At 32.9% G+C, this 25785-nt stretch overlaps 1 protein-coding gene across 7 annotated transcripts in view; it reads left to right on the plus strand.

Moving 5' to 3' along the window:
* Positions 1 to 25785, plus strand: part of LOC117118254 (dystrobrevin beta-like) — a 64280-nt gene that overhangs the window by 27718 nt on the left and 10777 nt on the right. For 6 of the 7 annotated variants that reach the window (XM_033262789.1, XM_033262790.1, XM_033262792.1 and 3 more), the window contains exons 2-9: positions 5005 to 5109; positions 10470 to 10550; positions 11657 to 11870; positions 12434 to 12519; positions 13486 to 13640; positions 14137 to 14236; positions 14787 to 14953; positions 23387 to 23511. In XM_033262789.1, the coding sequence (XP_033118680.1) occupies positions 5005 to 5109; positions 10470 to 10550; positions 11657 to 11870; positions 12434 to 12519; positions 13486 to 13640; positions 14137 to 14236; positions 14787 to 14953; positions 23387 to 23511 (1033 nt within the window). Of the gene's footprint in view, positions 1 to 3833; positions 3970 to 5004; positions 5110 to 10469; positions 10551 to 11656; positions 11871 to 12433; positions 12520 to 13485; positions 13641 to 14136; positions 14237 to 14786; positions 14954 to 23386; positions 23512 to 25785 lie in introns of those variants that run through there. The other variant, XM_033262791.1, reaches the window with a different exon arrangement.

The raw sequence follows: 25785 nt of genomic DNA on the forward strand, positions 1-25785 counted from the left end.
AATTTTACTATTAAAATTCTATCTTACAGAAATAGTAAGTAAAATTAGATTTTTTTTATGATATAAGACCTCAAAAACCGTCGTTGACACTAGGCCTATAGACAGATTGGGTGAATTGTCTTTGATCAACTATAAATAGAAGTTTGTCTGAACTGAATTACGTTTCATCCAAGGAAGTATAAGGATAGGGGAGGTTATGACCATTGAACAGTGGTGTATCTAGGTGGTGCACAGGAGGAGGAAGGCATGCCTCCCCCAAAATACTCCCACTCCCATCAGTTAGTTAAAAATCCCCGCAAATCACCTTATTTTGCAAATTAGCACTCCCCCCACCTAATCATCGATCCCCCAATTCGCTTTTGCACCCCTCTTCAGCCCCTCCCCCCAATTTCAAGACTCCTAGATACTTCACTGCCACTGAAGAGATGTTGCAGCCAGGTAGTAGGTACTTCTTACTCTGTTGCCGCCTACTTAAAATGCTCTAACCTAGAGATCCTTAATATCAGTAGACAGGACTTGAGTTCAACAGTGAAGCTGCAACTGAGGGGAAGTTGTGCTGAATGCATATCAATCATTTGAAATCTTACGGCAACTTGCTTCAACCTAAGAGCTTTGCTATAATTTAGATAGCTTCAAGCTAAGTTCATAGCCTGTGATTTGGGTTCGTCTGTAATCCACTCTCAGGTAACATGCAAGATCATACTGTAGCTGAAGCTGGCAACAAATTATTATTGTTATATTAAATTTGTTAACATGTAATTTCTGGGTTCAATAAAGCATACTGATTTATCACTACAATATGGTATAGTACCTTAGAAGAGCTCAGATAAGTCAGTTTTGCCTTCTGGCTCGTTAGACTGAAAGGAAGAAATAATAGTATTGATAATGATAAAGATAACAATTTAGATACAGTAATGCCAAACTGACCTTAAATCTAAAAAATCTAGGATGAGCTTCTTTTTGGCAAAAACCCACCTCCCAAAGAGAAGCCCGTAGTAAGTACCTGTATGTAGCGCTTCGTAATGAGGCTTCTATGCAAATTTCAGTTACCTTGGTCATGGAAAACAATGCTTATGGTTAAACTCTTTGGGGAGTATTGTTGCAGCTAATCAGCAAATTGGCAATGAAAACTACCATTCACTGTACACTCCTAGATGGAAAGCAACGTGCTAATGATAAGCGCAGGAATAAGACTCGGCCTAAAGAAGACCAAACATTTTGCTACAGTGCTGCTTAAGTATTCTGTGGCTGTCTTGACCTATAAATAATACCTGGGTGTATTAATTATATAGTACATTCCTTACGTACCTGCAGGCTTCTTCACAACTAATATGCCAATACATACACCATTTGTAGCAAGTGTTTGCTTTGGAGTTACCTGTGCAAACGTGATGACATGTTTTGTGTTATCTAGAGTAGTATTTTTTAATTAATCCAAAAATAAGAAACATTATTTTACTTCCATTGTTATATTTCTCAGTAAATCCAGGTCATAATGATAATTTTTCTGCTGTAATTAGCTATATTATTGCCACATGAACTGTGGTTGTTGAAGAACAAGTCCTACTATGGTTGATTGGACAGTATCGGGGGTGGATACAGGGTCTGGCATGATTGATGCAGTTTTTGGATAAATGTTGCAGCAATTTTAAGTTAGAAGAAATTTCTCAACCAAGGAGGTATACCTCCTTGTCTCAACATAGTAATCTTATTTTGCTACGTGTAGTGGTACCCATCGGCACTGACTTCTGTGCAATAAGTGATATAAAGTAGTAAAAATATGCAAATGTATTTGCGGAAGATTTGTTACCTTCTGGGAGATTCTTGCTTGCTTTCAGGAGTGCGGGAGGCCGTCCCAATTCCGGGATACTCAGGCGACTTAAAGCTGGTAGAATAAGGTTAATTGCAGACCCAGGACTTGTATTTGGAGGCTGTACACCCTTCTATCTTAATTCTAATCTATATGATCTTTAAAACGAAAGATGCATGTTGTATAATAGAACTAAAGCAAACCAAAGAGGCTGCCAGAACTAGCAGTAATACTGTGTAAAATGATTCAGGGGAGGTTGTCTTAATAGGTAGTTTTCGCTGCACGACGTTAACCTTAATTTTACGCGATAACTCCACCCCTTTTTGTAAACAAATCGAAATACGCATGCGCAAACCTGTGACTAATGTACGTCGAGCACGTAAAATCCTGAAATTAACGTATTCCGCAACGCAAGATGAATAAATTGTGTCATCTGTTAAAGTTAAGGACAAAGTGGCAGAATAATAAATCTAACAAAATGGCTCCAAAGTGTGTATTCATCTAATTTTCTTTTGATGACTCAGGATATTTGAATAACTAACATGAGCAATGTGTTTGTCATCACCATTTCTTGATTATGTTATGTTTTGAGATAATCATTGAACTTGCATTATGCATGAGTGCACATTCACTCACAGTTTATATTGACTGTACATACAATACGCACTTTAATATGTTGATGTGAAAGGCCCCTAATCAGGATTTCTTAATGGGGATTTCCTCTAACTTTCAGACAGAGGCCTATGAGTACATAGGGTATCTGATAAGGTCCAACAAAAAAAATCTTGTGGGGTCATTGTTGGAGTCTTGAAGCTAAAGCATTCTGTTATGTACATTTTGAATTTTATCTTATTTGTTGGCAGTAAATGAAGGGAATGGTTTGGTTTTTCAGAGTGAGTTTGTTTAAAAGGGGATTTCAGAGAACCAGGTTCAACCCTCCTCTCCTAGTTGCAAGCCTGTAATATACCACAACAGTTGTATCAAAAATAATTGCCACATATCTTAATACTGCACATACTTATTGCAATTTGAATGGTTGAAATCATAAACCAGAAATTAAAAAATACAGATTTTTTTTCTGCTAAAATGTAGTTCCCAACCTATTTTTGTTATTTATTCCAATAAAATGTATTTAAAAATGAAGAACATGATGAAAATGCAATGCCAGGTTGTTGCAAGATACAAAAAAGATTAATTGTTCGATTGTATAATCCATCAAACTGTTGATTTAAAGTATAAAATACCTTACAATTTCGGTAAATATAGTGATTAATTTTCTCTTTCAAAAATTAGTAAATTCACCATAAAGACTCAATGTTGCCATTCCGCAACAGAGGCCAAATTCCAATAGAGTTGCCTTTAGGTACTAAGTTTCAATTTACATACATGTGTGGTATTGGATACCATTCCCCAACAAGCCCACACTAAATAGCATCATCCCACAGTGGACCTACTACATACAATAGCACACAAGTACTCGAGCCAGTAGCGTACTAGCACTACTACGATATCATCCCCCAACCAAGGGACCAACTCAGATATTGATATCGTCACCAATAGAATATCCTATTTTGATCCCCTACCAGATATTTACTTAAATATTCAGTTGATTAAAGGGGTTTCTTGTTGCTTCATGTGTACAGTATTTGAAATCGTAGCTTTTGATAGTTTGTGACATGCAACAATATATGAGGCCCACCTATCATCCTTGGATCCTATTCAAATTATTTTCTTTTGCCTTTGGATGCCATCATGTAAAGGGCTTCAGTAAGATTACTCACCATTTTTTTAAATTTCTCCCTCCCTTTTTTTTGTGTCACATCAAAATGTCATTGGGCCATTGATTAATCACATGCATGGTCATGTGACTTGATGGAACTAATTAACTATCACCATGGCAACCATAGCTACATCCTGAAGAGAAAGGATGTAATATCATATTAATCTTTTGCTAATGAATAGGAAATAAGCAAATCCTCATCCACCTAAATTACACGCTGACAGTCTTATGTTTACAACAAAGAAATAGGCCAGATCACTGTGGTTGAAACAGCCATAGCATTTCTTAAAATGTTTAATCTTTGCATGTGAAATATTTCAGTTTACGATTGAGGAATAGTTAATTTTTATGTTATATAGACGTCCATTTTGATATTAAGGTAGGCCTTCTGTCTTGCAGTAAATGCATTTTTGGATGATACGCAGGTTTTTCGTTGGATGGATTATAATCTTCAGTTATTCGGATTATATTTTTACTGTTCATTGCTAATAGTGATTGATGAACACTGCATTATTACAATTGTGTTTTTTGAAATCAAGGTTTTTCAACCTTGTATACTGTAGATACTGTACAATTTTATTGAATACAAATTAAATAAGTGAGAATAGGTAAAAACCCATTTGACATTGCATTTGCACTATGATCCCATATTATATGTAAAAGACTTTATATTATATTTATAATTGATTATATTAATTCTAGACATTCTAATTTTTTGGGATTTATTCTATACCCTTGATCTTTTTCAGTGTGCCATTTTCTACATGGGCATTGAATATAAAATCAGTCACATGCAGCATGTTATCTATTCTCCTTGGAGAGATTCCTAAACAATATAATTCACTTCCTACCAGGTTTGTACCCATACTCCAAGAAGGAGAGAGACAAAAGAGATTAAGTGTCTTAACATACCCAGTGTATGTATATCATCAATCTACTCAATTTTTTTTCAGACCATACTATCCATAATTTCTGTATTTTCTATATTGTAAGCATGAACCAAAAATATAGACTCAATATCCCACCTTCATGCTAACTGAACGTGTAATAATACTGTATCAGCACAAAAATTATGTTTGGATTGAATCCTTTAAATTTGAATGATTTAGTATTATAATTCAGGATATTTAGCAAAATATATGAGAAACATTTGTGTCATGCATCATGTTCTGTCCAGTCATGGATTGCATTTTTGAATCTTGAATCAAGGTTGTTAATTTTCATGTAGCATACATACTTTAACTTTGCTATGCTTACTACACATTTTTAGCAATATACTGAATTATACTACACTCTATATTTAGTTTTAAAAATTACTGTAGTGTATAAGTAAGTGTATGTTATACTGTTATTTAAGTACTGTACTGGCGCATAGTGTATCAAATGAGAGAATGTCACTTTTGTTTTCCCGCAGGATCCATCCATCGGAATAATAGTATGGAAGGTAGCAGTTCCTACTCCTCCGACACCATGAACAGCCGGAAAAGCAGTGGACCAAAACATATCCTTGCAGAAATGAGTGAGTACCAGAATTTTTATAATATATGATGATAATGTTATTAATAAATAGTGATAGCTATAACTTTTTCTGTTGAGAATTTTGGAAATTGAATATTATCAGTTACATAATACTGTATAATATTTTTTAGTGTATCATAATACTCATTCATTGATGTTCATTCTAATTTTGTTTTGTCATCCTTGTCATCATCACCAGCACCAAATTCATCATCACCACCATTATTGTTACTATCATCATCATCATCATCATCATCATCATCATCATCATCATCATCATCATCATCATCATCATCGTCATCATCATCATCACCACCACCATTATTGTTACCATCATCATTTTTTTTTTTCTTTCTTTTTCAATTTTATTGCGCCTCACAAAAACATCAGACACAGATAAAAAATGAAGCAAAAGGACAGGTTCCACAGACTCAAGGTCCAAACTAAGGGAAAATGCCCTGGTCAAAAAATATATAACATCAAAAATACATATAAACTCTCATATAAAAATACAATAAAAAAACAATTTTTTTTATAAATAAAATAAAACTTCATCATCATCATCATCATCATCATCATTATTGTTACAATTATCATCATTAGCAACACCAATATCATTGTATCTTAGATCACCAGCACTACTTACTTGTACCATCTTCATTATGATCTCCTCCTACTCTATCGTGAGCATTGATCATTCTCATTAATGTTATTCATAGAAATTAGCAGTTCACTCAGTAATTGCAAGGCGAAGCACCTCCTTAATCGGGTGTCATTATTATAACCCTGAACAATAAATTGTACTTTTTGTGTTATATTTTTGTATAGTCCAATATAGATCTAGGTGATTGTATTTTTTCAGTTTAGGAAATTAGAATGATTGATCTGAGCTTGTTTTATCGTGCTCTAAATTATTTGTTGAATTACTAATTGTAGTAGTATCATGTCATATAAAGTGAGATGAAGTATAATTAGAGAGGTGTGCTGTTAAAATGTCCATGCTATGTACAATTAGTACTTAGTATAGAGCTGTGGTTCTACAGCACAATTCATTGAAGCCATTGTTTTTTGTTTTTTTTTATTTCAACATCCAACAGCAACCAGTGTCGCCCATAACAGGATTGATACATGAAAATTGATACATACAAAATTTATAAGTAAATATAACATTAAATTCAAATATAGGTCTAAAAATAATTTAAAATATTAGAAATTCACTTGGTAATAGAAGTATAAATAGTAGTAATTTTTTGACGGAAGCAATTGAGACTATCAAAACATATATCTATGGAAGTATTGAAACAGATAGAATTATATAACTTAGGAAGACGGCAAATAAAACCATTTTTTGTAACGTTAACCCTACCCAGTGGAACCCAAAATAATCTAGGGGATCTTGTATTGCAAAGGAACTAGTATTTGAAAAAAAGAAGTGAAATCACCGTCAAAACTGGCATTTATGCATTTGTAAAGAAAAATAAGATCAAAAATATTCCTTCTCTCTTCGAGTAAAGCCAACTTAGGACTTTTACCAAATTTACGAAAATAGAACCTACGGAATTTATTTTGAATACGTTGCAACCTAACAGACTGTGCAGTTGAAATTGAATTAAAAATAATAGAACAAAACTCAAGATTAGACCTAACTAAGGATTTATAGAACGTAATTAAAGCATTACCATCATCGATATGTCTGCAATGTCTCCAAATGAATCCAAGGAGTCTGTTACTCTTAGCTACAACATAATCAACATGTTTACAAAAATTTAAAGAAGAATCAACAAATATTCCTAAATCTTTTTGAACGGAAACTTTTTCAAGAACAATATTATTAATTTTAAAATCAAATTGGATAGAATTTAAGCACATAAGTCATGGCAGTGATATGATGCTACATAGTACAAATCAGTGGTGTCATGCTACAAAATACAACTCAAGTGTGTCCTGCTTGAATAATAAATAAAATAATTTTGTATTAAATAAAAATTGATTTTCTGTCTCAAAATACAATATACTGTAATGACAAGTCAGTGACTAGAGATTCTGTGGATCTTTCACTATCTGTTGCACGCTCGCCATGGTGTTGCTTTCTAGACAGAATTACGTCGACCGACAACCATCAGTTACAGCGAGTGTTCGGATTTAGGTGTGACGATCTTTTATACAATACTACAGGTACTTAGACATTTGATAGTCAATAGCTGGTCAGTGCATTCTTTATTTAGGACAGTTCAGTGCATTACTAATAAGACTCATTGGTACGTTAGTGCTACTTATTAGCATTATGTTGGTCTAGTCAGTGCATTTGATATACTGTGCATAGTACAAGATTCATCCGCATATTTTGGACTGGTCAGTTTGACCATCAGGATTTGGTCAGAATATTGCAGAACTGAGCATGGGTACTTAGTTCAATGTAGAGTATAATTACGAGCAGTGGACAGCAAACTCACAAAGCCACTGGTCAAGCTTTTCAAATTTATCCACGTCTTATCGTCATGGTGATGTTTTTGTAATTTATATTCTTTTGTGATTACAGTATGAAGTAGCTACATTGCAGAAATTTGGAATTTGATATTAGATTTCATTACTTTTCCTAGTTTAAACATGGATATATTAGTTCCTAATTTCAGTGCATAATTAAAAGTTATCAACTTCAATTTCATGTAGAGTTGTCCATAATTTACAGACATTAACTATTATAAAAATGATTTCCATCCAAATAAAATGTAATTAAAAGATTAGAGCTTGTGAATTTCTTAAGTATGCAATTAAACAAAGTACGAAATTAAAGATGGAATTTTATTGTTCATGTTTTCTTAGCTTACCATAAACAGTGACAATTAAAAACAATTAGAAAACAGTTGAATCTGTATGGGAATTTACAGTATGCATCTTCTGAATTTGAATGCCGTAATTAACAATGATCCTTGTTCCAGTACAATAATTGGATCATAATTTACAGAGCTGAGGTTGGCATGTCAGAGTATTTAATTCAGATGCACATATCAAACCAATACCTCCATACAGTAAACCCAGCTGTTTGTGAGTAATGCTGTAACAAATATATTAAACAATTACAGGATCCTAATAGGCCTTCATATGGCAATTCAGAGGTCCCAAGTCGGGAGAAACCATTTCCGGAAGATCTGGTTAAATTAACTTTCTTAAACCCATCTAATTGTAATTTACTGCATGTGGTACTGACTCTAGGAAGACAATACAGTAAGAAAAAATGCATCATGGATTTGTTGGTGATGGGTTAGGCCTAAAAAATATAATCGTTTGTTTGCCCATTAACTGAAAATTGTAGGAGGGACGAACGCAAAAAGTTTTTTTTCTTTCTAGATTAGTTTTTCTCATGTTACCAAAATTAACATATTAAATCGCAATGCTTGCAATTAAGCCTGTCTCACTATTTATTTTTCAAGGGGTATTCATCAGACTGAATAAAAATTATGAATAATCGATATTTTGTAATGAATTTAGGCCTAGAATGGCGATACCTTACATCAGACACCAAATTTCGACAACATTTCATGCGCAAAATGAAGAAAAATAAAGACAACTTCCTTAAATTTGTGAACAAAAAAAATCTAAAAAAAAAAAAATTTTTTTAAACGCTCCCCCTATTTTGCAGTGAGCTAGGGGTGGGTGCTGGAGGGCAAACAAACAATTTTTTTTAGGCCTTATTTCTGGTAGATTTCTGGTTGCTCCCAAGAGTGCAGGCCATCGTCCTAGTATCTGGGAGACTCTTACAACTTACAGGAGGCTTAGGCCCTCTGACAGTTTGGAAATCAGACAAAAATATTTGCATATGAAGTATATTCTATAAAAATACTATCTTAAGCTACATTTACACTAGACACAATGACAACATGACTACATATAATCGCATCGGTTATATTCTTCAACACTGAGTGCATTTTTATCGTGTCGTTATCGAGTGTAAATGGTTTTACAGGTAAATTTACACAGCATCATTATTCCAATTACTTAGTTTTCATGATTTAAATTACTATGAAAATATAAAATAGATCGATGATGAAAATGATGCCGCCTTCAAACTGAAGTGTTGAGTTAAAATCCTCACTCTTGGAACCAGGATCATTGTACCATTAAAATACTTAATATTGTATGATAGAGATTGGAACGCTATAAAGATATACAATAAGCATGAAATGAGAAGCATACTGTTAAACTAAAGTAGTCCTGGTTTATAATTTTCATAGCACTACTACTCCTTGCTGTACAATAGGGCACATAAATGAGGCTTTATTTATTAAGTATCATTTTACTGTAGTATGTTCTCTTCTTTAATAGAAAATAAAACTCAGGATATTCAGTACTTTTATGACTAGTTTATTTATGACAGTACACAAGCTTTCGTGCACACAGTGCACTTCTTCAGGTGAATGTTCTCTTCTTTGTTTGTGAATAATCACTCGCTTCTTGATGAGAATTAAAACAATAGAGGCCACAATGATAACAATACATGACATTTGTTAATTGGCATCTAGAGAACAGCACAGTTTAACAACCTCTTTACCACGCATTTACATTAAGAAATGTCAAATTGTCATGACCTGTCCATTCACAGTTCTGTCATTAATATCGGTTGATTATATAAATTATGATAATTAATTAATTTTTACTCTCATAATATATTAATGTGTCTTTACAATATGAATTTGATTGTAAATTTAGTGTGTTTGTGTTACTATTTTGGTATACAATTTGTAATAGGTTTCTTACATTCGTTCACAATTTATTTAATAACAAGCAAATCCATATACTGTAGTATAGTATGTTATTTAATTCATTATTTATTTGCTTCAAGAGTCATTTCGTGGTTATTTTCCAATTTCTCTAGAAACAATTACAAAATCTGTATTTCTTCCTTAAAGTTACATAAATATATTATATTATCATTTATCAATCATCACAATGTGCATTCTTTACAATGAAAAAATATCATCTTCAGCTAGACTAAGGGCACCCTGTTTTACTTTATAAGTCAATGATACCTTTTTTTTCATACCTACATGTACAGGTACTTTTAGCAGAACCTTTTACTAATTGAAAAAAAAAACAATTTTTCTTACCCTTTTTTCCCCCTACCTCCTTCAAGAATCTTTCAAAAATAAATTTCAGTAAACATGGTGTTCTAATAATGCTTCCTGTTTTTATTAATCATTGATGAATATTATTTTTATATATCTGATTATAGTTGTTACCTAAATTTTTTATTGAACATCTGAAAGCACTATATTTCTTCTGTAATGAGATCAATCAAGTTTGTAATATTTTTCAAATGAGGTAGAATTAATAATTTCCTTTTTATTGTTTCTTTCTCTATAGGAAACCAAGATTTTGACGCCATCAAATTTGCAACATATAGAACAGGATGCAAGCTACGCTTTGTACAGAAGCAGTGTAATTGTAAGCATGTACTATAGATATAAATCTCATCATAATCACAAATGTGAACTGCAGTGCATTCGGATAAATATAGGTCAAAGGTCATTTTTATTCATTTCCATTTGCCCAGATTGGTTGATTGAAAAAAAATGCATTGAGGCACACTCTACAAAAGAAGCAGAATAGTAATACTATTATTTCATTTGTAAACATATTCTAGTTGTTTTTAATGTTTTATATTACTCATTCATTCCTGATGATGATCTAATAAAAGATCGAAATATTGAATCAAAATATATTACTCTGGAAGTGGAAATTAAATAGTTATTTGTTATAGTATTTCATTCTTAAATTTATATAATTACATATTAAATGCAATATATAAATTTGGGAATGAAATATATAGTAATTACATATTGAATGCAGTAATAAGAAATTTGCAATCATTAGAAAATGCATTTTTATTATTAATATCAGTCTAAAGCGCTATCCTGATTATCAAATTTTCTTTGACAAAAAAAACTGTTGTATGCCCATATATAGTCATAGTGTGGCTATTTAAGGTCATGATGTGATGTCATCATGACCATATTTAGGCATGTCACATATTTTTTTTCAAATAACATTTGATAGTTTGGACAGGGATTTATATAGTGAATTATGCAAATGTGCTTCGCATTATTACCCGAGTCTTTGGATAAAACACCTTGAGGAGCATTCAATAATGTTGTGCTACCTCATTGCCATTCACATCTACTGGGTACCAATTTGTACTCCTGGGGCAGATTGCAATAAACTTGTCTTAAACAGGTAGTCTTAACTAGTCGATTATGGCCAGCTTTAGCACATAGATCATCTTATGATACTCACCCCTAATTTGCTATAAAACAGTCTAGGACAGTATTGAGAAACAACCCCAAAGCAACTATGCTTTTTTGATCGCTGATGCATGTACTTGTTGTGCATCGAGCTTTATTTAGTGGGCTACATTTGCATGTAGCCCACTAATAGGTCTTTAGAGTTGGCTAAATAATCATTGTTATTGCTGGTTGACCCTGTCATCAAACAACAGTGCGACCTCTTCCACTTGGTAACTAAACATGCACTTGTTCTGTTTTTATCCTCAGTAAATGTGGTTGATCTTTGGAATATTATTGAATCTTTTCGTGAGAATGGTCTGAACAAGATGTCTGTCTCGGAAGAGTTAAGTCGTACCAGTTTAGACAACATGATCTCCAGCATTTACTACCAGCTAAACAAACGACTGCCAACCACACATTCAATCGATGTTGATACCTCAATCAGATTGTTAACAGGCTTCTTAGTGTCTGCATACGATAAGTAAGTTGATAATCACATTCACACTCCAGGCTCATTATTATCTAGCAGCACCAACCCACTCCACACTTACAGTACCCATGTATATTACTACACATCTAGTTGATGTAGATGTCTCAGTCTGAGTGGTGACTTTAGGATATCTGTCAGAGGCAAATAGCTGTCTGAATTTCCAGTTAAGACCAGTGGTGTAGCCCCTGGTGAGGTCCAGGGTTGAATCCAGGTGTAGATTAAAACATCCTAGGTGCTAAGGGAATCTGTCATTTTGAAGTTGTGCAATGTTCCAATATGTATTATACCTACATGATGTTTCTCTTTTGTTTTGTATGAGAAAGCGGTTATGACCTTTGATGGGAAGCTAAATCATTATTGTCATCACTCAGTGTCATTTCATCATCATCATCACCATTGACAATGACTATTTTGCAGTTGAAATCCAATTAAATATACAGATATTGTAATTCAAAAGCATTTATGTTTTAGTCTATATTTTTCCTACCATGATTAACCCTAATGTACCGTAACAGCTTATTAATTATCATCTTCTTTTATTTGACTTATTTCAGAGATGGGTCTGGCAAGATTCCTGTCTTTTCCGTCAAAGTGATGCTTAGCACATTGGCAGCTGGCAAGCTTGCTGACAAACTCAGGTGTAAGTTGTAAGAATCATACTAGGTATCTAAAGTCCCTATCAGATAGACGTTGCCGCAATAGTGCAGTAAGCATGCTGGCATATTAACCGGTCTATACCCTTTCACACAGCGCCTTTGTTACCGCAATATTGCAGTAATCGTACGCTTTTCTGTCTGAAGGGGTCCTATAGAATGGCGTAATATTTGCTGTTTAAATACCACTGCGCAATTGTTTTCAACTTTAACCTTATTTGTTTTTGCATAAATGCACAAGCCGGCTAGATTGCCAAAATATCGAGTAGACACTTTCAGACAGAGCAAGCTAGTAACCGGTACCGCAATATTGCCACAATATTACTACGGCTCGATGTGGCCTAAAGTAAGCAGACATATTGGTGTATCGACCCTTTCAGACAAACCCATGCCGGTGTGCTTACCACAATATTGCGGTACTGCAGCTCTGTCTGAAAGGGGCTTCTGTAAGAGCCATTTTCATATCGTTTGTCTTATTTTTTTTTATTCTCTCATTTTGCATTCATGCCAACCTTGCTCTTTGTCCAGGGTCTTTATCATTATTCTAATCTGGGACTAGTCTTCTGATTTGTGCTTTGTGATTGGTCCTTGCGAAAAAGTGGATTCCTTTTAGAGGCAAAGTTGCTTTCGATTTTACAGCTGCTCAGCGAATTCATAATAAAAATAATGGTGGATATTTATAGTGCTTTTAAAATCCAGATACATTATCTGAATGCTTACTATGTTGTTACTAGTGGGTCATTTGATTCCTGTTAGAAATCAGGACAGTGTACAGACACCCCTTGCTCACTTGGGAATATGGCGGTCACGTAGCAGTGTATTGCACATCCTGCAAGATGACAACTGATATTCCATGGTGGAAAGAAACAGAGATTGAATATCTTGCCGACAGTACCAACTACTTTAATGTATTCTTACATTATATTCTTTTTTTTTTTTACGACTTGTTTCAGACATTTTTAAGCAGATTTCTGATGCATCTGGGATGTTAGTGCACTCAAAGTTTGATGATTACCTAAAGTACCTACTTGCTCTACCTACAACTATTTTTGAGGGACCATCATTCGGCTACAACGAAAGCCTCTCAAAGTCAATATTTAATGGGCCTGTAAGTTTCATCTGTAATATTTTATATATATATATATTTATTTTAAATATTTTTAGATTATTATTGTATAATCATAGAACAGAATTAAATTATGTGATGTTTACTTTCATAAACCTAAGCTCTTTTATTTAAAAAAAAAAAAAAAATGTACGTCTTGTGCACAATGTTTTGAAAATCATTTCCTGGTTCTAGTTCATGAATATGCAAATTTAACTTCCGGTTCCCTCGTCTGGCTAATCCAGCTAGTCTAAACGTCTGGCAAAGTTAAGCTGGGCTTAAACTTGAGCCGGGCTTAACATAAGCTTGGCTTATCTCCAAGTCGGAACGTAGCCTAAGTCATTCAAAATATGTCCACTATTAATGAGATTTGAACCCATGAATCGAGGTTGGAAGGCAAGTTACTTCAACCGTCAGGCAACAGTTTGTAATTTATGTATGGTGAAATACAGCATATCAGATTCATAGCATGGACTGATTTCATTTCACTCTCCTTCAGGTTACATTGAACGATTTCTTGGATAAGATGATGGGAGAACAGGCCCCCCAATGCATCATGTGGCTACCATTGATGCACAAGATGGAAACTGCAGAAAATGGTAAGAAAATGATTATAACAACAAAAATAGTAGTGATAATAGTAATAATGATAATAATATCTCTCCACATGCTTCATTATTAAAATAATAATAATAATAATAATAATAATATTAATGTAAGTCTATAGTGCAAAATACAATAAAATTGCCTCTATGCACTGTACATGAACAAAAAAATAGAACCATGAAATATCCAAATGCTACAAAGGAAAACTAACAAAGAAAACAAAAAGGCGTGGCAGAAGAATCATTTTCACTGCTCTGTTCTCCAGCACTTTGGAGCCTAAACATAACATAAACATCAGTATACTTTTCAAATTACATGATAATGGGAAAACTATCAAATTACAGCACTTATAAATTCTGTCAAATGATGTGGGATTTGTTAGAGATAGGTGGTTAATCTTTATTGGTTTATATTTATGTACACATAGAAATGTTCTTTAAATCCAGCATAGAGAGCATAGAGAGCAGTAATACACAGCAGCAGTTTGAAAGCGCAACTGTACAGTATTATATACTAGCTAGAATTATTATTTTTCTTCTCCAGTATTTCATCCAGTGGAATGTAATTACTGCCACCGTGAGTCCATGATGGGCTTCCGATACAAGTGCCAACGATGTTCTAACTTTCAACTTTGTCAGAATTGCTTTTGGAGGGGAAATGTGTGTGCAGGTCACAGCCAGGACCATCAGATGAAGGAACACACATCTTGGGTAAGGGAGACATTGTTTTCATCTTTTTTAAAATTTTAGTAACAGATTTATTATATTCATTGCCATTCCACATAAGCTGTTGCTATTTTACTCTTGATTTATTTAAGTCGGCCATCTTTACTAGCACTAGATAATGGTAATCATATTTTTTGATTTTTTTTTGGAGTGGAGTTGAATAGCTTGGTGGTTAAGATGCTTACCTTCCAATCCCAGGGTCCTGGGTTCAATTACTGTCAGTGTTACAAGATTTTTCTCACGACCAAAATCCACTCCCTAAACCTCATATTGAGATTTAGTTTGTGTAAGGCATCGTGTGTGTATGTTTGTCTTGTAAAACGGATTGTCACCTACTTGTAGGACAGTGGTATATAATTGCAATTGGCAATCCTTGGTACAAGTCTGTGCATGCCTAAATAAAATACAAATTTAAAATTATTATATAATGTAAATAAAACCTTTTTGCTTGATCACATTTAGTGCTTTGATCAAGGAAAATGGTGATTTCTTTATCAATTAAAAAAAAAACTCTATTTCAATTGAGCCACACAATTATAATCTCCTTAGGTACACCACAGATTATTGCAGAGATTTTTAGGGGTAAGCTTATAGTGGGATTTTTTTTCTGTGCACCACATTTATTTTTACATTAAATGCATATTATGTCAATAAGATATGTGGCAAAGACAAGCCAAACCAGTCACTCGTCGGAAAAATCAATTTTTAGTTATTAATACAGGGTTAAACAGTAAAATGAGAGCTATAAAATTGTGAAAGAATCATTTAAATCCGACACTTCGTTATGAAGTTACACGAGTTTAAACATACAGCTGTTTAAAGAACAATATTTGAGAAATCAGCCTTTAAAGTGTACGATTTCAGGCATTTCTTAAGCAGAAACCATCACCAAATTGTTAAAAATTGTTATTTTAACATTGAAAATGAGGAAAATAACAGCATAGCATGATGTATAGATATATAAAGGTTAGTTTAGTGCAATAAAATAGATTTCCAAAATGTTGACATTCCAGCATGTTTTGGCCATTATCTCCAAAACAGGATTTGCGACGAGTGACTGGTTTGGCTTGTCTTTGCCACATATGTTTCATAAGGTAACAAATATGACGATAATTACAGATTTTAGGGAACACATTGTCCTACTGTATGTTGCATAGAGATTTAACCACTGTTGTGTGATATTTGACAATATCATGATAGCGCCCTCTACATTATCTTTACCCTTGTAGTAGAATTTTGGCTATTAGTAACTTGTTATTTCTTCTGCTTCATCATCCTAATCCAAACAGTAAGAGTGAAGAAATGCGTTCGGTGTAAGCCTATTCATTTTGACAATAGTGGTGTGGCCAGAATTTTTGTCTTCTAGGCAGCTATTTTCTATTATTTTTGACTTTAAACTTCTATCTTTTGCTTAATGAATAATAATGAAGGTATAAAAGATTATAAATAATAATATGAATAATAATACTCATGATAGCAATAACGTTAATAACATTAACTACAGTGATATTATTATTAGCAAATAATTGTATTTATTAACTGATAATTTTAAATAAGCTCAATTAATAGTATTTATTAACTAATAATATTATTATTAATAACAAATGATAGTATAGAATTGAATAGAATATATGAATTTGTAATAATACATTTTAAGCAAAATAAACATTCTACATTGACTGTTTTTATTCGATCTTCAGGAAAAATATTATAATTTAAGGTTTTCAATGTACTCTGTAAAATCTATGACAGGTAGTTTGAATCATTCTAATAAATAATTGACATGTCCCAGTGGTATCATTTGGATTTTAAAAACAAGCTTCATTGGATTTGAGTTATTACCACTCAGTATTCATTATGGTAATTCTAATTACTAGATAGTTGAAGCGGTTGGGGCAACGGTTATGGCTCGGACTCTCAAACTTGAGGTTGTGGGTTTGTGTCCTTAGGCAAGACACTTTATCTACATTTGTCTCTCTCCACCTAGGTATAAATGGGTACTGTATATACTGGGAAGGTCAAACATACTGCAGTGCGGGAGGAGTGGCGAACTCCCCACAGCCTTGCATAGTCTGGCCCAAGCGATAAAGAAAGATTTCCAGCAGCAATGACTTGTAAATATACCAGGATTAAGTAATATGTAGTATGAGTAATGTTGAGTGGAGTTGAATAGCTCAGTGGATAAGATACTTATCTTACCCTTCCCAGGATCCTGGGTTCAATTCCTGTCACAGCAGGACTTTTTCTCACGACTAAAATCAACTCCACTCCCTAAGCCTCATAAAGAGCATCATTCTCATCCTGTAAGTGGCGAGTGTACTTGCTGTTGGATGTGAAGGAAATAAAAAAAAAAAAAAATTATTTAAACTCCATCTTTTTGTAAGTAGAAACCTTTAACCTCTATGGTATAACAGCAATAATATATTTTTGGCTCCTAAATTAAAACAAAAACCGAAAGGTCCACTGATTAATCTCAGATAAGAAAGTATAATACATACTCCAAGTATTGAAATACTTGGAGTAAAAATTGAAATCTTTAATTTAATTTGAATATTTTTCTGCATTATTATAATGGCATGAAGAAGGCATTATTATTTAAGCGAGACTTTATTTATACCTTGTTTAACAAACCTGCCACTTGCCAATAATAATGATTTTGAATAAAAATAAAAATTTTATTTTTGGCCTATTAGCGCACCCACCGCCACGAAAAAATGGATATTTCCAGAAAAAATTTTAAAAACTTAGTTTTTCTTTATTTTTATTATGCCTGCCACTGCCTTGAAATCTCCAAGGTAAATGTAGCCTATATTTTTTCCTAATTATATAAATAGCATTTAAGCATCCCATTACTATACTACACTGTTTACATTCACCAATCCAATTTTATTTTTTTAAATTTCTCCTCCATCTGGATGTTTTTGGCAAAACTATGTGCTAAATATTAATGAAAACAAAATTTTATTTTTTTTTTGCACCCTCCTCTGACAATCTTTAAAACATAATTTTTCAAAACAATCTATAATAATCACCTTATTTTTTAATATTATAACCACATGCATCAAGGAGATAATGTTTTCAAGTCATTAATTTGAATTGACCATCTCGGACCTCAATCATTAATGAAACTAAAGCAATGATGGTGATGATAATGTTTTTGATTGGATAGATACATCACATAGAGCAGTAGAAAGAGAAGCAATAAACTATGTTCAGACCTGAGATATACACCAGGCGTATCTCACGCCGGGTGCACATTAATCCGTGGCATAACTAGCGAGGTGTCCAGACTGGGCTATTAACAAACGCTAGCATAAATATTCGCGCAAAATATTCATATTCGTAACTCGCACATTTTATTTCCAATTTACATCTTGGCAGTGTGGACAGTTTAAATAGTACTATTGTTACTTCTTAACAAAGTAACATAATTTAAAATTGATTATAAATGAGCTCTCGAGTAGGACTACAAACTCCCTAGCTCTCCACACATGTTTACACTTATGGACACCAGCAGGACCTCTTAGCCTAGACATGATTTTAATCAAATTCCTAGTTCCCATTATTCTAATTAATAACATTTAATAATTAGGTGCAGAATTGCCAATGACATCGCCGGGTGAGTTAACCTAGAAATTCAACTTTTTACTGCTGATAGAAAGTAGTACCTTAATTAATAGTTGCTATGGAAATTTAGTAGAAACCAGTGAGAAGATACAGACGTGGCATCTGATTGGTTGAACTTCTCTCGTATAGCTAGGACGTGAAGAATAGCTGCTGATACTGTAAACTCAAAAAGGCACTAAGAATATATGTGTATCAGTCAAGTTTCTACTGTGTAGCACATAATACCTGTATTGGAAACTATTCTGTGAAATAGTGACTCATCAACATATGATAAGGTATTGTATAGCAATCCGCTTCAGTCTGAAATAGTTCATCATATATTTTATATAGGCTTTAGAATTTGATTTTGATTTTTAGATGGATTATTAAGATTTTTTATTGGTATTTTTGTAATTTTTCTTTAAGTGTTTGGTATTCATTGAAAATTACAGTAATTAAAAATTGTATCTTTTTCCTTGAAATTATAATTGTGGATACTCAAATATCATCTTCTTACATTTCATGTGCTATATGTACTATATTTATTTCCCTTTATTTTTAACATAATTGTTTCCTATATTTTGGGGTTTTTTTCTCTGAAATTGAAAGATTTATTAAATTTTCATAATCCTTTATATATATTTTTAGTATTATCTTGGTTTTCTTTAAGAATGAAATTTCCTAGTGTAGATATAAAAATCAATAATTATATTAATAATAGTACAGTAGTTTTTCAAAAATAAATTACAAGGCATACACAGGAATCTTTAAAGTATACAATAGTTGAATACAGAGGTTAAAAATTGATTTTAATGTTGTAGCAATAAAAAAAAAACTGGTACAGATTATTGTGTGTTTGATTGTGATTTTGATGGGTTTTGATGGTGATTTTGATGGTGGTTTTGATTGTGATTTTGATGGTGGTTTTGATTGTGATTTTGATGGGTTTTGATGGTGATTTTGATGGTGGTTTTGCTGGGTGATGGTTATTTAATCATCTCATTTTGCGATGTACTTGGAGTTATTGTATCTATAAATTCATTAAGTCTGGATGCAGCAGGGTTTTGTCGTCATTCGACGTCCACGCAGTACTGGTACCATAATACAGACCAGAGCACTTAATGTCACCTGAATATTAACTTGATAGAGAGTATGTTTAATTGAGGGTAATTGCTTTAAGTGAAGCTAAGGTAATTGCAGTTTGTCCGTAACTCGCCAGATCTATTTGTAACACGTCCATTTCTTGCTACATAACTCTGTTGACATTTCTCAGGAGGACACTATAATTTCGTCCCCCAACATTTTTGTCATTTGAGAATTAGCATCAAAATAGGATGGATGTTATAAACAGGCAAAGGCTTAGATGGTAATTATTGTTAAATTTTTTGTAATATTTGAATAACACTTTTTTCTGGATGATTTATGTAATATTTTGGTTAATATATTTAATATTGCTACTATTTTTATTATTAGTGTTGTCAATAATATTTAACACTGTATATGTACCTTTGTTGATTTAAAATATGTTTATATTTACATATATATGTATATATGTATGTATATATATATGTATACATGTATACATATATATATGTATGTATATATATATATGTATGTATATGTATATTTAAATATTTATATCATTATTAATAATTTTTAATGTTTTTGTCTATTTATATTGCTTATTAGTAATTGTTCAGGAGAATGGCTTTGAAGATAAAATTCTTAAATCTGCTGAACTTGATTTCATACCTGATTTTCTGTCTTCCATTTTTTTGATCAGAACTCTCATGTTTAGATTAATCCTTTAAGATTTATCATATATTTGTACAGAACAAGCTATAAACTTTCCTTGTATATCTGTATGATTTTTAGTTTTTACGAATATTCATCTAAAGGTTTTGATGAAAGATGACATCTGATTCTGGACGATGGTTCAAACTTTGACATCAAGGTTGGACTTTGAGAAGCAGCATACCAAATGTATAAATGATAGATCTATAAAATTGTAAAAATAAGGATTTTTATTCATCACAGATAGTAATATATCTCTAAGAATACACACATCTGTATATTAACAGTGCAGTTCCATCTAGAAATAGATCTGTCAAATTGTGGAAGTTTTTTTAGTTCAATAGACTGTAATATATCTTTAAGAATACAGACGTCTGTATATTGACAGGACATAAGTTCTGTCCTGTAATATATCTATGAAACTGTAGTAGTTCTGTTTCTATATTTTTTGCACAAAATCTTAAATTCACTGGCAAGTATAACGACTTTGTAGTAAATAGTCCCAAAATGTGACCAAAACTATACAGGTTTGATATATATCAGTAAATAATTTTATGATTGTTATTCTGAAATGAAATAGGAGAGATCTTGAAAAAAATCAGTTTAAATGTTATGTGTTATTTATGGAATAATCTATTAAAAGATGGCATATTCGGTACTGAATTTCTTTAAAGATGGTATCTGATATGATGTTGTCTTTTTAAATGGTACATCAACACCACACAACATGTCTATTATTTCTGTATGGTGGAATCATTTGCAATAATTAAGTTCCGTGTCTCTGATCATGAAGTGTTCTCAGTGTTGTTGTTGGATCCGTATCAATTGTTTGCCTTCATTTAAATAGTAATTAAACGTGTTTTCAGATTGAAGATCTATTGCTAGAAATTGAGGATATAGATGATATGGTAATGAGGTGTCAAATTACAATGTTATTAGAATAAGTAGTCGGTATTGATATCTTCAAGGCGATGTATAGGAGTATGCCAGTGATGTCCATTTTAAATAGTACTTGCTCCAGGATTTATTAGGTCAGATGAGGGCAAAGTATCATAGAATTTTTCTGGTTTCAGGCAAAACAAGTGAACAACCTGCCTTTGCATTGAGATTGCTTGTAGTAATGTACTTTACAGAATTTTGAACATTTTAGCTCCAATCCACCACCAAAAGGTAGATCATTTTAGCCATAAGCATCCCCTTTACCCTGGGAGGCATGCTGTTCATAAAGTTTTCATCAGGATGGCTTTCAGCTTTAGTAAAGTAACAGTGTTACAAGTAACATTTGGGAGAAGAAAGTGCATAGTCCCTATTCAAGTAATTTTGTAGTAGAGGTAAAAGCCCTTGCCCCATTTAGGTTTTTGACTCCAGTATATTCCTCTTTTATCATCTTAAAATGTAAATCGAAGCTGTTTTATCCTTTATCATTGATATTATTTCCTATTTTTTTCACAGTGTTTGTAGAGTTACTTTAATAGTGATTTATTTCTCATGGTAATATTTAACCATCTTTTGCTGGGAAACAGCTACCTATCTTTAACAATATTGGAGGAAATTAAATTAAAAAAAATTAAAGACTGTTAATTATGAAGAGTTTATATTCCCCTATTCAGTAGCCCCTTAAATGTGATCTCTGTTGTGTAATTTCCACACTTGTTTGATGTTGTTTAGTGATGTGTATGTTTATGGAAACTGTATTTCCCCATACTATAGTATGGTAGTGATTACACAGGCAATTGTGTGTCTGTAGACCCATTAGCCTATCCATATATACATATTATCATCACTTGCAGAACTCCTCATACAGGCCTTGCCAATAAATAATAAAGATATAGCGAAGTACATTATATATTTATATTAATGTGTCCTATTCTGTAACCTTGAGTAAATCTACTGACTTAATTTATGGGGCATACTGTAAGTGCCAACATTTTTTTTTATAATATCAATTTGCAAAATCAAAATGTATACCATGCACCATTCTAGCAAATTTTTACATAGCACTTATCACAATATCAGCTACCGTATAGCTAGCGTGACCCAAGTAGCAAGTTATAGAAAAATCGTATCTGCACAAGACTTGAGGCGATTACGAAAACAATCCATATTAATTGAGTTGTCTACATGGGGTTTCAATTTGACACGCTTAATCTAACTGATTCACATAATTGCATCCTTAATGTCTTTATATTTTCATAATTTAGACACTCAAGATTAAGCAGATTCTCTTAAGCTACTTCATGTATCTAAATCTAAAGGAGGTCTCATATCAGATCTGCTTCGTTCCTTATTTTATTAATATTGCCTTTAATAAAGTTTTTCTTTTTCGCTATTTCTAATAATAACTAAACTTTATGCTACCCATATGATAGGTTGCATGATTTTAATTGGCCGTTAATTTCACTTAATGTGAGGATTATGTGATACATAAACAGGAGGTAAAACTAAGGACATTTATCTGTTATGTAGAATATGCACTGACACTCGTACTAGAATATGTACTTGAAGCTCTAAAACAGATTTTACTATAGCACATAGTGTCCCTCCCCCATTGTAAAGGGGGGACCTCCCTCCATAATAGGCCAAACAATAAACAATAACAGTAAAGGGCGAGTCGAGTGGCCGAGCGCTAAGGCAGGGGCACCGCTAGCTACAGCCATAACATCGGCTCTGGTTCCAGCCGCTCCTCACCCATATTTCGGTTGGTAAAACCAACTCTTCTCAGATAAAGTCTTAAGATGGAGTTCCACTGTATACAGTACATCTGGCTTGTGTGCACTTTAAAGAACCCATTGCATCTTTCAGAAGAGTAGTGGGTTACCCCAATGTTATGGTTCATTTCAGCCCCTGTCGTTGTGGAATGATGTGAACATGTATCTACCATGAAGCACCTCTTTATGGCTGCTAGGACCTTTACCTTTACCTAAACAAAAAAGTACTGACACATGGAAATTAGGGTTAGTTGGTTAACTACAGTATACTGTGTATATATTTTTCTATGTATTTATTTTTCTCTTTCAGAAATCTCCTGCCAAGAAGGTGGGCAAAGCATTGAAGAAGCCATTCAAGTCTTCCCCGAGTCGTTCTCCGAATCTGCCTCGTTATCCTGACGAACCGGAACATCCTCTTGATCTCTCCCACATTGTGTAATTACTCATTTGATAATTATTACTCTTGGTCTGAAAGTGTTAACAGTTACCAGTCCAGTTCATACATTATTATTTAGGATGAAGTTCACAAAACTAAATCTTTCCCTGGAAGCATTGTTATAATCTCAACACAGATAGATAGATATAGATCTTTCCTTTTTTTTTTTGCGATACAAATACGTTGTATTTCAACGCCCTCAACCATCAATTTACCAATTTAGAAAGGAATTTTGTGTAAATTTGTTTCTTTCTCTTTACCTCCTAGTAGAACATATTAAATAGTGTTTATATTGTATGGTCTATGCTGAATATATTTGCATGACCTCAAGTACTTCCCCAGAGAAGATTGACATTGTGTATATTGTGTTTCAATGAGCAAGGATAATGGGCATTCAGGCATTTATTTTAAATTAATCAATTTTAAATATTCTTTTGAATAATGTAGTTAGGACCCTGGCACAGTGTTTGACTGTATATACAGTATACAGAAAATTAAAAGCTGTAAAACCTGCAATCTAGAATTAAAAATTCACAATCTATGGACCAATGGGAATAAGGTGGAAAGAATCAAATTAAATGTAACTATACTGTACTCCCAGTGGAATGAGATTAAATTACAAATAAATAACTAAAGTAAGATCAACACTATAAAAGATCACTTATGAAATTAAAATTTAAGAATTTTGTTCCTGTTGTAACATTTTGGAGCTACTCGTTGATACCATAATGTCTGACAACATTTTCAGGGGTTTTTAAGATGGGAGACGCTACTTCCAGGAAATCTGCTTTGATGAGCGTTCTTAACACATTATACTGCATTACTCACCATGTGATGATACTCATGGCCACTTAATTTCAGGGATACAATTAATAATATAATAGTTAAAACATTTTTAAGGAATACAGCATTGTCTATTATTTACAAGTTAAAGCTAACACCTGAAGCTCTTGACTCACAGGCCAGTGTGCCCATCTCTCTTTCATTACCATTTTTGGGCCAGACTGTGCAAGGCTGTGGGCGGGTATTGGAGGGGGGGGGGGTGTGCCACTCTTCCCAAGTCTTTTTTACTTTTTCAGCACATACCTCTACCCATTTATTTACCTGGTAAATGTAGATAAAGTGTCCTGCTTTAGGACACAAGTGACTTGCGCAGCGAGGATTTTGAACCTTTGATGTAAAGATTGAGAAGGCAACCTCGACCGTTGTGTTAACCGCGTACGCATTAATAGGTACAAACAAAGCTAGTGCACATAACTGAATATTGTACAAAGCATCTATACATAAAATAAAAGTAGCTTTCATGATTTGAATGTTGTATGAATTTAAATTAACAAACTGGATCTCCTTTAATGCAAATATGAAATTAGAAAGTTAGGTACCATTAATTTTAATTAAATTAATTTATATTCAGTTTTATATATAATTTTTGAATTAATTCATTTTGTAAATTAAGAATTGAAAGGTTACTTTTTTCAAAATTAGTGCTACTGCTGAGCATCAGGCTTCTGTGTAATTGAAAAGAGGTGTGCAAGTTTCAAATGTCATGAAAATAGAATTAACATACTAATAAAAAGTGAACTAGTCTTAATACAATTTGTTAATACTACTCCATAATCCATTCATTGCTCCTGGTATCTTATAATACTATAGGCCTACAAAGCTATACATGTACATTAAGTGAAAGGGGCTTTAATACAATTTCAAAATTTCAAATGTCAGATATAATTAATTCAAAATAATTCCCACATGTGGAATTTTCAAACTAAAATCCATGCTGATGAGAATGAAAAATGAGTACGGGGTTCAATAGGTCAACCTGTCGAGTGAAAGTAAGACATGACGGTTTTGCAGTGTCAACGCAATGAACATGAATGGAAACATGAACAAAATGCAACATGAATCAAAATGCAACAAATATTATGGACGATATGCATTATTAATGCATATATAATAAACATACATAATGGAAATATTAAGGATAAATGCAACATGAATGGAAACATGAAAAACATGTAACATGAATGGATGCATTATGAACAACATGCAATGTAAATGAAAACATAGACAACATGCAACACAAATGGATATAATATGGACAACATGCAGCATAAATAGAAACATTATTGACAGCATGAACCATAAATGACAAAAATTATGGACAACATGCAACATGACTGGAAACATTGTGGATAACATTCAACATGATGTATTGCTGTTGTATGGTTGTCGAAAATACCTGTATATTCTGTCTATATGTCCATATTCATATA

The sequence above is a fragment of the Anneissia japonica genome, unplaced genomic scaffold (genome assembly GCF_011630105.1).
Source record: "Anneissia japonica isolate Jap-2015-1 unplaced genomic scaffold, ASM1163010v1 scaffold288059_len961885_cov194, whole genome shotgun sequence".
NCBI lineage: Eukaryota > Metazoa > Echinodermata > Crinoidea > Comatulida > Comatulidae > Anneissia > Anneissia japonica.